General features: G+C 42.3%; 1 protein-coding gene across 1 annotated transcript in view; it reads left to right on the top strand.

The window, feature by feature from the left end:
- The window catches only part of LOC121838215, a 34282-nt gene that overhangs the window by 14683 nt on the left and 5129 nt on the right, over window positions 1-14470 (top strand). The window contains exons 2-5 of the mRNA XM_042294312.1: window positions 1317-1471; window positions 8627-8706; window positions 11239-11340; window positions 11434-11568. Coding sequence (XP_042150246.1) covers window positions 1317-1471; window positions 8627-8706; window positions 11239-11340; window positions 11434-11568 — 472 coding nt within the window. The remainder of the gene's footprint in view (window positions 1-1316; window positions 1472-8626; window positions 8707-11238; window positions 11341-11433; window positions 11569-14470) is intronic.

Raw genomic sequence — 14470 nt, 5'->3', positions numbered from 1 at the left:
ATGCCACGCGAGCATTTGTACCACCACCCTTTGAGACAGAGACTGAACTGGTTTCCTCATAATAATAATAATAATAATAATCTTTATTTGCAAGAGTAATGTTGAGATAAGAACGCAGGGATGGCATACGATGTTGCCTGCGCTGCTTCTGAAGCTGCGTGAGCCACCATGTTGCGAGCCGATCGTATCTTTTCGTTCCGTCCTGTTCCGGGCTTTCGCTCACCGAGCTCCTCCGCCCCGAATTCGGAGGCGCCGTGCGAAAATATCTGGCACTGCAGATCTTTCGAACCGCTCCCGATTTTCGGAAAAGGGGAGGAGCCTAGCTGGCCGTGCGATTTTCTTGTGCGGTTTTCGCACAAAATTCGACTCTTTTTCGCAAATGTGTTCCCGGCTTTATTCGCCGCCTCATCACTTGTCCTTCGTGACAATATTAACGCGAAAGCATTGACTGTCCCATGGAGCGAGCAGACGTCATCAGCCGCGCCAAACGGCAGATAAATTCCCAAAGCCACGATCTGAGGCATCCGAGCTTTGAAACCACGCAAAAATCCGCGCAAAACAGTTGTGATATGAAGCCGCCGCGCGTCAGTTTCAATTAGCACCACCCCATGGCGCTGCGTGCCCGCGGCAGAGCACAAACAGCCGAGGACCCCACTGATCCTCTCGGCGCCTCGGACGTTTCTGCTTCGGCGTTGGCACGCAGCGCTCAGAGGATCCTCTCGGAAGACCTACCTTCTGCCTTTTCGAAGCCCAAAACTCAAGAACACAAATTTCCCGTAGTTCAATATTGTTGTTTTCTTCTATTCACACAATTTCCACCAACATATTTTTTTTTTTCAGAAATTTTTGAGGACCCATGGTCTTTTTCTTGCACGATTTGAAATGAAATTACCTATATATTGTTTAGCTTAATTTATATATAAATATCATTGCTTTTAGGCAGTGCAGAGAAATACCTAACGGTTTAGTGTAGGGGTAACAAATATGTGAAAAATTTTGTAGCATCAGTGGGTGCTGAGATTTCTGCCTGCATCCCTGGATATTTATATATTTCGCTTCAAAATTCTTAAAAAAAGCGAGCGGTAAGGTTGTTTTTTTATGTAATCAGAGAAACACAGCGAAGGGCGTCACAGACGTCACAGCAGATGTGCTCTCCGACAATACGTTCTCACGTGCTTTATTCCAAAGCACTGATTGGCTCATTGGTTCCATGGCCTTCACCGTTTTTCAAGTTTCGGTCAAATAAAGGGTAACTGAAACCTAATAAAAATTGTGTGTGTTCTTTAATATTGAGCGCTACAAATTTTGTTTTTCAGGCTCTTGAACGAAATGATACATATGTACTGCTGTTTCGTTCAAAGGATTACGAACCAAATATCACTTGTGTGAAAGTAAAATCAACTGTATATAACGAAACGCTAAAAATTGCCAATTACACGAGAACATATATCAACATGACTTCAGGCAATCAGTAAGTAGTCGAAATATACATGTTATTAAACGAACATTTTAAAGGCTTCATTAAATTATTTTACTTTAAGGACATTCATATTACTTTGGAAAATGGTTGTTTCTATAGATTATAATAGTCGGTGGCAGGGATGGGCAGTATTTCAAGTACAAGTATTTGAAATACGTATTTCAAATACTTTGTGTATTTTGTATTTGTATTTGATTACAAATTGGGTAAAGTATTTGACGTGTGTATTTAAATACTAAAACGTGGGTATTTCAAATACAATTGTAATTAAATACAATTTTGTGGGCGAAAATACATCTTGTATTTTTACATGTGGTTATAAGATATAGTCTCCATCCTTTATTCGGCCATGGGGCTTCTTTTCTCTTTCTCCTCCGGCTTTACTTTAAAGGCACTGTCCAGAGCAGGAAGAAAGCTACGTCCTGCACCGAATGCAGTGTCTCTCGATTAAGCACAAGCGTTTAGTGACTTTGTGATTACGGTGCTAGTCCAGGGCAAGAATAGTGACGAAATCGACGTTCACAGGCAGACTGGCTAAATAAGTGCCTGTGACAACTTGTGATGCTTTCCAGCTTGATTTCCATCCATATTTTTGCCTGGAACATTCTAAATGCGCGGGTCGTCCAGATTTTCGTAACTGGTGCGAGTTGCAACAATAAAAAATTCTCTACTTAGTGCTGCGCGTCTTGGTCGTCTCGGTTCTTTGTTGGTCTATACCAAAATGTAATCGACAAAAAAAGCTGCTTGAAGCTCTGTACTTTTTTCACCTATTACGTCTAAGCTGATTACATTTTTTTTAATTCTATTTTTATTACGTCACTAGAGCCTCGCACACTAACTCCCGAGTGTGCGATGCAAAATTAAAATGAGATACCCAGAAACCCGTTGCAGGTGCCCTGAAGTCGCTGACGCAAATTTTGAGGAAGTATTTGGAAAAGTATTTGGAGGAGACCAAATACATATGGTTGTATTTGTATCTTGTACTTAAATGTTTTTTTGGAAAAGTAATTAGATTTGTAATTAAATACATTTTTGACGAAGTATTTTGTATTTGCATTTCGATACATATTTGCATGTATTTTGCCCATTGCTGGTCGGTGGCAAGATGAAAAAACTATTTCATGACGGTTGTGTGAAGGGGCAGAATCTACTGAATTCTAAACTGTGGCCGTTCAAGGTACTAAACTTCTAAATAGTGTACTTAAAAAAAAAAAGAAACTCAGCACAATTTAATAAAAAATGTGGGGCAATTTTTAATATTTTATCGCGAACTAGTAATGAACGGCATAGCGCAATTTATTTGGTGCTTTGCATTCTCCCCCCCCCCCCCCCCCCCATGTTGTGATTTTCATTTAAAATAATCTTCAACGGACACCGAAACGTTACCTGCTTTACAAGGTATAATTTTTTTTTTTTTTTTTGATATTGCGTGTAGTTTTATATTATGACTCAAACTTTGGTTTCGGGTGTCTATGGCGAAACCGAAACTATCTGCCACAGGGATGGCAACACTGATCATCAGCGGTACGGCCGTGACGTTACGTCACCATGGTGCTAGGTACACGGTACACCGTGTGGAATCAACCACAGCTCCGACTCCACGTGACATTACGGTGGAGCTGCATCAGTGTTCCTTGACTAAAAGCTAACCCGCTCGTGCCTACTAAAGAGCAGCTGGTCGTATCTTTAAAATCAGTTTTAGTGGAGTGCGCGGCTTTACTTTGAAGTAATATTTCGGCTGTGACCAGTCATTTATTTTGGTTTCAATTTGGACCCAGGTTTTCCTTTAACAAGTTCCGTCTACTTCGCTCTTCAGTCCCTGCTAGATCGGATGACACCTGTTGGACAGTGTCTTGGTAACCACTGTCTGAGCAATGTTTTCCAACCGCTTGCAAATACCGCAAGATTGTTCATTGACCGAAACTTGGTGTTTACTTGATGTTTGGCTTTGCAAGCGATGAATAGCATTGCGAAGCTTTCAGACAGGTATTGTCCGGTCGAAACCGGAAGTACTTAAGCTTTTGCGCTCATTACGCCGATTTAGCCTTCATGTAGACAAACATCAGTTTTATTTTGGTACATGATCTCCCGTTATTAATTAAACCTTTCATGAGCGTATGTACGAGACTGCACCCTGAATTTCGCCAGTGCCAAAGGCTGACATCAGTACCTGCTGCGTGACATCACAAAACGCAAAGATTTGTCAGATGGTCGGAAAAAACAAGCGTTTGTCGATGGATGTCTTGTATTTTGTTTCGAATTATATAGTCTGCTAGGCTGTGCCCTACTGAAATACTGTTCCTTTATTGTCATTTCCAAGCATGTGCAAAAAAAAATCACGTCTTTTAGCAGGATATTACTCGAAAACAGTAATAAGCTTTAACCAAACGTATGCCGTTTCGTGCAACTGAGACGACCACCGAACGAACTAGGAGCGCTTGCAAAGCAAAGGATGCAGATTTCGCCTCTGAAGCGGCACCGAGGTACACAAAGTGACATCTGAATACACGTATCGGCGGACCCACTGGATCGGTGATGAGGCTACGGGTCGCTCCTCAGAGGCGATGTTCGCGGGTCGAAGGCAAACGGCGAACCGTTCAAATGCATATCGTCACTTGACTTGGACGAGCTTGGTGAATCGTAGCCACGCTCTATTTTCACATGCGGGTCAAACAAAATTTGGCTGCACGCGTGCTAAATATAACTTCTGGTATCGTTTCCAGACGGCCTAGCTGTTGGTTTCGGTTTCGCTGCATAATCAAATTGATTGATCCGGTTTGGGCGAGGAGTGGACGGACGTAGTTTAGTATCGTTGGCACAGAATCACATCTCAGCTGACGAGCCTTCTGTCCGCTTAGAGCTCAGCTCGTAGCTCTTTTCTGTGAGATGATTGCTGCATAAGCGGGATCTCGATCTTGACGGGAACCTAGACCGTATACGCACGGCGACGATCCATTTTGCTCGTCACTTCACGTCTCGCTGAAAAGTGTGGAACGTCATGTCTTGGGTCGCATGTGCTGCCCGGTGGTTGTGGCACCCAACCGCGCTACAAAAATCTCACTCAACCACGAAACAAGTCGAGCACAACGACCAAAAACGAAGCACGCTGAGGCGTTCACTCGCAGGCAAACGACGAGACAGAAATGCTCGCTTTGTGTTGTGTGACGTCAGAGCCTCAATGTTGCCAACGAAAGCATCGTTTACGCTAGAACGCGATTGGAGCAGTATAAATTCAATTACTCACGCAGAAGGGCACATAAAATTCAGATAGTGCACGTACGATGCGTCTCGAGGCAATAACAATGATATTCAGTTGTTTTCTCGAATACAAAATTTGACCGGACAATCCCTTTAAGCTTGACCCTCGTTGATGTTTCTACCACCGTCCGACCGCAATGAAAGAGCAGATTCAAACAATAAATTCTGCACACCGCATAATGGGGAGGCGATACATACGGCGGTAGTTTTAGCTCTACATCAAGCGAAACAGTAGATCGAATCTACTAGAATGTCACCGAAGATGTGATTTTGCGAGGAGGACGTTCACCATTACCGCCCTGCACTTTAAAAACAACCAGTGGACATAAAACAAATACTGACCTTTTAAGCCGCTGTTCGACATCAGGTTTCAGGTTATTGATACGAAACGGATAGTCCACTTCAAACAAAATAGAACAAAACAAAAATCATGAACCATTCCACTATGTCAAGGTGGATTACCAGCGAAGCTGTTTAGCACACGACACAGACGTGACAAAAATATTGCACGAAGGTACGAACATATTTATTGTTTTGATCGATGGTCATCGTGACGAAAGGTGCGCACACACTAGCAGGGGCGGATGCAGAAATTTCCTGAGGGGGGGTCAGGTGATGGTCAGCGTGCCATATGTTTAGGAAGCCCCTCCCCCTCTCCCTTGTTTTACGCCCTTAATTTTACACATGTAAAAATCAAGAAGGGAGCCAGGACATCCGGACCCCCCCTCTAAATCCGCCCCTGCACACTAGTCAGGGTTTATCGCCACCCCGAGGAGCCAGAGGAAACTAGACACGAGGGACGGGACGACCACTCGGCGGAAGGAAACTAGGCACGCAAGCGCTTGAAACGACGACAAACAGAGGGCGGTGCAAGCCCTCTTTAGTTTTTATTGACGCACATTAAAAATTACGGAACCCTAGTAATAAACAGCTTCGCTGTAAAAACGGAGCTGTTTCTGTGGTTTCCTTCGTTCCTTCTTAAGTTGGGGATGCAGCCGAAGCCAGAAGCATGAGGGCTCGAGGTCGCTGCTTTGGAGCGCTCTTCCGCAGAACGAGCGCTAACGCTAGAAATGTCTGTCTTAAAGCCAGGAGCGTGGGCTAGCTCGCTCTTGTAGCTTTGGCTGCAGTCTCAGTTTAAAGGCGAACGGAGTATAGTATACTCAGTCAACACTTAAGCTGAGACTACAGCCAAAGTTAGGAGCGCGAGCTATACTCCGTTTACCCTTGAGCTGAGACTATACTCCGTTCCCCTTTGAGCTGAGACTAGAAGCTCCGCGTTCAGCGCGAGCTTTCTGCCCTGGTTAACACAAGTGTGAACGCGCAGGCACACGCAACCAAACCCCTGCGGAAGCCGATGAGGTCGCGCTGAAGCGGGAGCTTCTAGTCTCAATTCAAGTGTGAACGGATTATAAAAGCTCAGCCTTCAGCGCGAGCTCGCTGGCTTCCGCAGTGCTTCGGTTGCGCGTGCCCGCCCGTTCACACTTCTGCTAGTAAGGGAAGAAAGCTTGTGCTAAAGGAGAAGCTTCGAGTCTCAGGTTAAAGGTGAAGGGCGTACACCCCGTATACTCCTGACTTTGAGAAGCGCCCTACTGGCGCGGGCACTCGTTCTGCGAAAGAACGTTTTAAAGTCACAACCTTGTGCTTTCGTGTTTTCTTCATTGGCTGCAATGTCAGCTTGAAGGGGTACGGAAACAAAATGACGTGAGCGCGAGCTCTCTACCCCTCGCTTCAAAGTCGGCCAGCGAGAAGCGCAATGCCTATCGCGCTCCTGACGTCAATGATTGATGCACGGTCAAAGACGCTGTTGTTGCGCGCCTTGCTGCTTGGTAGCGTCAACGCGTGACAAACTCGCCTAATTGTAGCATCTGAGGGCGATAGCACAAGGTCACTGGTTTGAAGCGTTCCTCCGCAGAACGAGCGCTCGCGCTAAAAATGCCTGTCTCAAAGCCAGGAGGGCGGGCTAGCTCGTGCTTGCAGCTTTGGCTGCTGTCTCATCTTATGAGTGAACGGAGTGTAGTAAACGCCGTTAGTGTTCTCCGCCAACTCACATTCAGACTAACTAACTCCACGTGCGAACTGACGCTGCTTCTTAGGAACTCATGTCGTCGCGGCATTCCAACGGAGCTTCACAAACCGCAACCAGACGCAATTTCCAAATCTGTTCATTCGTTTTAATATAAGTTCTCCTGACTTATGCGCCTGCAGCCCTGGAACACTCGTCTAGGCTAGTGTTTCTGGGCTGCCGACACAACATAGACCACATCCAGACAAAAAAGTAAGTGAAAAACATTTCCTTTCGGCACCACTTAAAGGTTCGACGAATTAGAGTAGGCTGAATCCCACATCGGGCAGCCGTCGGTGACCACACCTGAGGTAATTCCTAGACATCAGGCGATACACAAAAGCTTTCGAAATAACTCACACGAATGTAAAGATATCAAAGCTTGTACTCGGTGCTTGACGTTCAATATTTTATGACGTTCTGCTGCTAAATTGATATTGATGTTTTATGATGTTAGAAGCTTTCAACGGTGTCTGTTCCGCTGCTAAACTGCTTTGAAATATGGCTGCATTTTGGTATGCTTAGAAGTTTTGGTCGCGGTATTTAAAAAATTAAGTGACAAATTGTTTGTAGAATAATAATGTGTTCAACAATAAGGTGATTGGTAATTAAGGTGATTATAATGTGTGAAACAATAAGGTGAACACGCCAAGCCCGCTTTCGGCCAATGGCGCCTCTTCATTTGTCTCCTACAGTTCCCGATAAATGGCCAAACTATACATATACGGCTCTGAGGTCGAGCATCTACAGACCTATTGCTAACTTTACCCAAGTGTCAAGGATAATGCCGTGAATGGTGTTCCACGCGCCGCACGCGCACACCTTCCACGTATAAAAGATTCGAAGTAAATAGCCACAATAAAGCATTGGTAAACGCGCGTTCTAGATGCCTTTTGTTTTAGGCTTTTGCTTTAGAACAGTTACTGCTGCAGACCCCGGCACGTGCGGCGCGTGGAACACCATGCCCTGCATTCTTCTTGATGCTAGGGTAATTTAGCAGTAGGTCTGGTCTGTTCTATAACTACGTTGTGCCTCCAAACTGCAAAAATGGAAAAAAAACGTTATTCACTACTTTCTAGGGAATTAGATATCTATTATTACCAAATTTTTCTTAAAACACACAGATCTTGCATGTTTTCAAAGATAACCAGACAATGCTACTAACAGTAAAAAAAACAAAAAAAAACAACCAGATATAAAACATTTGGTTTCTATCGATCGAGTATTAAATGTTTGAATAAATTAATTTCAATTTATTTAAAGTGTGGTCTCATATACATTTTGATTGCAACATGAGCATATGCGGCGTGCGCATAAAGTCGTCACTGTATAAAAAAAAGGTTCAATTTCTTTTGTGCTTTTTTCCCCATTTTGCTTGTCAATTTTCTCTACGTCACATTACTATTGTTCAACATATTTTTCACGTGCTTAATTTCGTGGTTCGTATTATTTGTGGTGAAAGTTCAGAGTATTATTTAGGTACATAGAGTAATCTGAGGACTTTTACCTACTCGGGTGCCGTAGCAGTAACGAGTGTCGGAATATGGTTACCCAACGACAAATATATATTAATTTGAACAGGTTACAAATGTTTTTTTTTCAAAGGCATTCAGTGCAGTCGCAGAACTATATTATTATTAATTTCTATGGAGAGCGTGTATTACGCATTTAGAAATTGTAAGATGAAAAGTAAGCAACGAACGCTGAAAGGTTCTCAGACAATGAGAATATGTAATTATGAAAGCTATCGCATTTTAGAAAAGGTATAATGTGCTGTGAGACTCGGTAATAATTGCGAACTCTGACCAATTTACATTCTTTTTCAGGACGACTTTAGAATACCAAGTCAGAGCATTAAAGCAATTCGACTACGGCAAAGAAAATGTAATACGTGCAGGCTTGAAGGGTATGTAACCCATGATTGAGTTCTGCAAAATATTAGTTAAAGATGTAATGTACTTATATTTGTACCAAATCTAGGCAAAAAAATGAAAGATGTTTGCAATCCCCTGTAAAGCCGAATTAGAGCGCAGCTCTTTAGGAGGAGGAGGAGAAGGTACAGAGAGGAGGCTATGACCCTCCTCCTTTCCTGCTTGCTTGCCATTTAGGAGAAATATTTCCGCTAAATTTAGCGGGGAATTTTGTTCAGCTAAATTTAGCGGGACAAAGTTTCCGCTAAATTTAGCGGGGAAAATTTTCCGCTAAATTTAGCGTGGAAATTTAGCCATTATGCACCGCGCGGGTACGCCGACGGCGCTCAAGCCGGAAGCGGGCGCTATAAAAGAGCTGCGCTCTAAAACAAAACAAAAAACCGGAGCCCCTAAAATGTTTATAATGAAGAAATACCAATGCGCTCAGAAAGAATATAATTTTCCTCGGTGATAGGAACGAATATATCTGGGAGCATGCATCTTGGCAGAGGTCTCTAAAACATGTGTTCTGGATTGTTTATAATTTGGCCAAAATATCAGGAATGATCCCCATTTATTAAATAGCGCAGGGCAAAGCGCAATAATATTTACTGCAGATATTGTTGTTGCACATGAGGTAGGCGTTTATATCGTTGAGTTTCGCATAAAACATAATGTTGGCCTGGTATATCATTAAAATAATTTTATTTTTATCAGGTAATGGAACTGCTTCAGTAATAAAATTAAAAGTTGAATCCAGTAACTTATCACAAAGCGTTTAATATAAGCCGTTCTTTAGGGAACCGATATTTCATATGCACGTAACAAACACATAGTGCGACAGATGATTGTTTATGGCCGTATAAAATCTTGCGTGAAATGGTTTGACGGTGGCCAATTTCTAGCACAGATAAAAATCCCGCGGTGAAGGCTGAATTTTGGCGAAAAATGTAGATCAAAATAATGATAGTTATGATCGCTAGCTCAGATGAGATTACTTCACAAAAGTTGAAGTTAAAATATTTAGAAGATATTTCGTAGTTTCTTATATCGAGAAATAAAAACAATAGTTCCTCTCAATAAAGTAAGAGGTGGAACAGTGAAGAGAATATTTTTAATTTTGGTAGTTATCTGTTTATTGATTGTTACAGTAATAAAGTAAAAAAAAAAATATTATTCCAAGCATTTTCAGGTGGTACATAAAATGTACTCAAAGGCGGCGTTACTACGTGTTCATAGAGTTCTTAATGGGTCTGAAATACATCAGCGCATGTACGGTAAATGCGAGGGACTCGTACAGTACCTGGTAGAGTCGGCTGCCCAGAATAAAAACAAGCGAATGACACCGATTCCAACCAAGATTTATTTGTTAGTTTAATGGTTACTTGAAGGGCTTCAATCAACAGTTCTCTCAGCGGCAGTGTGAACGTTTTGCTACAGAAGGTTCACACTGAAATTTATTTTTAGTAAAAAAATATTCCCACTTTTAAAAGGGGAGGAAGCATAACAGTGGTATGACGCACATCACACGGTATTTCACTAACCCATGAGCCCAGTGATTACAGTTTAGAAAGGCCTTTAGGATAGTCACTTGGATGACATGAGGTTTACGAAATGAAGACATCTGAAAGATATATTTTAGCGGAATAAATATAAGGAGAAACATATTTCTGGAAACCTACTTTGGGGGAGTATCTGATTGGAGAGAATTCCCCGGTTCATATAGCTATCGCGAACCTTAATTCAAGAAATCTTGGGCATTAAATTAATTCTAGTGAAATGAACGTTGATGATGTACGTTAAAAAGGTAAATCCTCTTCACCAACTTGTGACAGCGGTTGCACAGCACACTCCGCCATTCATAGCTTTGTTAATGGCAACGCCATACTATAAATATAAATATTAGTACGAGGAAGGACACGACGGGCTGTCTCGGCGCCATGGGTACGAGCCACCGGCTCTTGGCGGTGGCGCTCAGTTTCCAATTAAAAGCGGAACCGCAAGCGGACGTCTCCTTCCTTGGTCCCAGAACAACGTGACAATATAAACGTTCACATAATCTTAATCAGGTGACTTTGCCGCCTATGTGGTTAATTTCTTCTTTTTCAATCTGGAAGAGCGTTTGTATGACTCATGGTCGTTAACAAAGATATGTGGAAAACATAGGGCGTCGCGTGAATAACTAAGATCTTTGCAAAATTAAAAAAAAAAGAAAGTCAATTTTATGAGCTTTAGCTTTGATTCATTTTATACGGAGTATTCTACATACTGTCTACGAGAGGAAGTACGCGTATGGTCTCAGAGTAACAAAGTATTTACTGTTTTAAATGTGTAGTTACTTACCTTGGACATGACTTAACGTCTCTTAGTCTTAAAAATACCATTTCCCGAACAAAAACCTCATTAATTTAACCACGTTTCAAATATAAACGTCGTTTTTCTTTCTCTAGGTTAGGATATTTTACAGCGCAGAATAATATTTGAGTATAAATATTATAAGGAAACATTGCTTTAATAAATCTTCACAGGAAGCGCTCCAAGTGCGACCCCTAGACCTTTGGGGAGTAACATGTACATACAGTATGGCGACTACTCCTGTAACACATCAAGCAAACCCATCTGGCAAATGTGTAAGTCCAGGTTTTATGCTCGACGAATGTTGAAAATGTTTCTGCCTAAAGAGGGTGCATATCTGTATGCTTTGATGTTATATTTGTACACAGTGAGTGACGGAACTTCTGAGGATAAAGATAAACCGAAAACCACCACACCAGTGGAAGGACAAGATTATCTTGACTTCTACGAGGTGTACAACCAACCAATTTGCAACATTCTCAGGTCTCCCCATCTTCAAGGAGGTAAGCTGGTTAAAAACATATGGTGAAAAGTATCATGGTGGGATCTTGCACACATTTAAACACCTAGGGGAACAAGAGCGAATTACTGTTAAACAAAACACGAAACAGTAAAATTATGATAACCCATTGCCTGTAATCCGAAATGAAACGAGCTGTATGGTATATTTGCAAGTTGCGATTGTGCCGTGCTCTTATGCTATTTTTGACGTATTAATCACTTTATTCCTTTAGAGTAGGCTCAATCTTGTTCCGATTGTTTATTTTCTTAGACGTCGCTCACTATAATTGTAGCTTGCTTTTCATTTCTCGAATCATGGCATCCACTCGTTGTTAAATATGCATACACAGGGCAAATGTTTTGAGCAGCCAACATAAATAGTGTTAGTTGCAAAAAATAATGTTTATTGCACACAATTTTCTTTTTGAATAGGACAGTAATTTCTTGATGTCGCTGAAGTAAGGTTACCTGATTTATCAAATAGAATAAAACCCATTTGGTTGTAGCTGAAAGCCACCCTCTGTCCATTTTTAAAACGATTTTAAATTTGGGTTAAAACGAAGCTCAGTAAACGGAGGAAACATTTCTTTCTTGAAATTTGCTTTATGTAAAAAGTTATTAGCAATTCGAATTTGCAAAATATAAAGAAAAGCAAGCACGAAAATTTGGCCTTGTGACGCAAGTGGCTAGCGTTCAGGGATCTGAGCGAGGAGCCTCCAATCGGCTGCGAGTAGGGTAATGGCCGCTTCTGCGAGGCTGTGGCCGCGCTTGTAGTTACCCGGCCCGGTCGGGGTTTGTCGTTACCGATGAATTCAACGGGGCTATCGGCGGTGGAGCTCCGAATTTTGTAGAGGAGAGTCAAAAATGAAGGCGTCGTGCAATATGAGGACACTCCACGAGAGAGCAGAACGCGTCTCAGTCCGCCTCGTATGCCAAGGAAAACGACACTCTTTGTTCGTCTCCCTCAACTCCACCACCGGAGCTGCCGGAACCGCCTTGGCGAGTAGGATGCACAGTGTGGTGCCCGGTGGCCCGGCTGCTCGAGAGCGCACAACAGAGCACACAATACGCTCCGTCTGTGCGTGTCATTTGTCGGCTGCCAGCGTAAAATACGCCGTTGCCGCCTGCTACGCCTCTCGACTCTAAAAAAGCCCGTGCGTCTACTTTCCCGCGCAACACTTGGAGAGCCAATCCCCGCCACTTACGGAGGCAGCTCAGTGAATGACGACGTCGAAAGCCATGTCTACACCAAAAAACGCAGTCTGAGTTGTGAGATAAAGCAATGCAAAACGTCACGCTTGCATTGCTTGATGTAACAACTCGGACTGCGTTTTTAGGTCTAAACATATGTTTCGGCATCGCTATTCGCTGAGCTGCCTCCGCAAGTTGCGGCGATTGACTCTCTGAGCGGTGTGCGTGAAAGTAGACGCACAAACATTTTTTAGAGTGTGAGTTGTGATATTAAGCAATGCAAAACGTGAAGCTTGCATTGCCTAATGTCACAACTCCGACTGGGTTTTTGTCCTAAACATATGTTTCGGCATCGTCATTCGCTAAGCGGCCTACAAAAGTGGCGGTGATTGGCTGCCCGAGTGTTGTGCGAAAAAGTATAAACACGGTCTTTTTTTTTTCTTCTTTTCTGTTCTTAGAGTGTTAGAGGCCTCCACGTCGAAGAAGCGTTGTTTTTGTTGGTTTCCGATATTATAAGACTTTTTATCTTTCTTTTCCAGCTTCGAACCCTATAGACATGATTCCTATAACATGATTCCTATAACATGAATCCTATAGACATGATTTCTGGGAAGGATAACGAAGGTTTACTAAATCACATGCTTTTTTTCACTTTCAAAAATATTTCAGCGGCTCTCGCCCATCGGAAAACTCTTGGCCTATGACGCCACGAGCCGCGCGCGTTCAACACTGCTTGGCGCCACCGTACAGTTAGAGTTTTTTTTAGTCTGGGCGAAGTAAAATAGGAAAAATTAATATCTCGCGGTTCGTACCAGTTCTCTTAGTTCTCCCAAACCACAAAGGACGTAAATAACCGAAAGGGAGCAAACGCTCGAAAATCGTTAAGGGATCCCTTTTATTAACTTTCAAGAATTTACACTTCCGTGTAAAACAAGAACGAAAGCTAGATTCCCGCTCGTTCTGAATCTTGGAACGAGTTCCCTTTACAAGATCCAATGGACCAAAAGGAACGCGTTCCAATTACGTTTCTTCTGGAACAGGTAATTACATTTACGTTACACTTGCGTATTTTATGGAAATATTCTGCTGGATAATTCGTAAATCGAACAGGCCATTGCATTATTTTTATATTGAATATTATACAATTAGCAAAAATTTACATTATACAATTCGCAAAAAGAATACAACAAGCAAGTGAAAATATCCAGATCGAACTACTTCTCGAGTCTTCAGAATCACATTTGTTCCAGTTCTATGCTTTGGAATATCTCTCGGACACTTCTCCATCCATCGAAGTTTACGGGTTGAAATAGCCGCTAATCAAAAACCTGTATGCTTACTGCATTATTTTCTTACTGCATTCAGAAGTTACCCCGGATTGCCCGAAGGTGCTACTGCAAAAAAACTACAAAAGTGAAAAAAAAAGCTTCGGTTGCAGAGTTTATTTGTTCCTCCGACACCTTGCTCCATTGTTGGATGGTCTTGGCAAGAAATAAATTGGCCTACATGCTCGATCTGGCCCGGTATTTTGTTACTTCAAAACAATGATAGGTTCATCTGCAAATATTGTACGGTTTTTTAAATAAGCTTTTTTTAATGCCATATGTGCCATTTAATATTGATACTAAAAATGCAAGTCTTCAATTTCTATGTCGTAAAAATATTAGCACGAAGAACAAAGGACAAGAGAGGACAAGACAGGACAAGTGCTAC

This window comes from Ixodes scapularis, unplaced genomic scaffold, assembly GCF_016920785.2.
Source record: "Ixodes scapularis isolate PalLabHiFi unplaced genomic scaffold, ASM1692078v2 PGA_scaffold5__190_contigs__length_132052651, whole genome shotgun sequence".
In the NCBI taxonomy this organism is placed as follows: domain Eukaryota; kingdom Metazoa; phylum Arthropoda; class Arachnida; order Ixodida; family Ixodidae; genus Ixodes; species Ixodes scapularis.
Note: the sequence above shows the minus strand (reverse complement) of the source record. Positions and strands in the feature narration are given on the sequence as shown.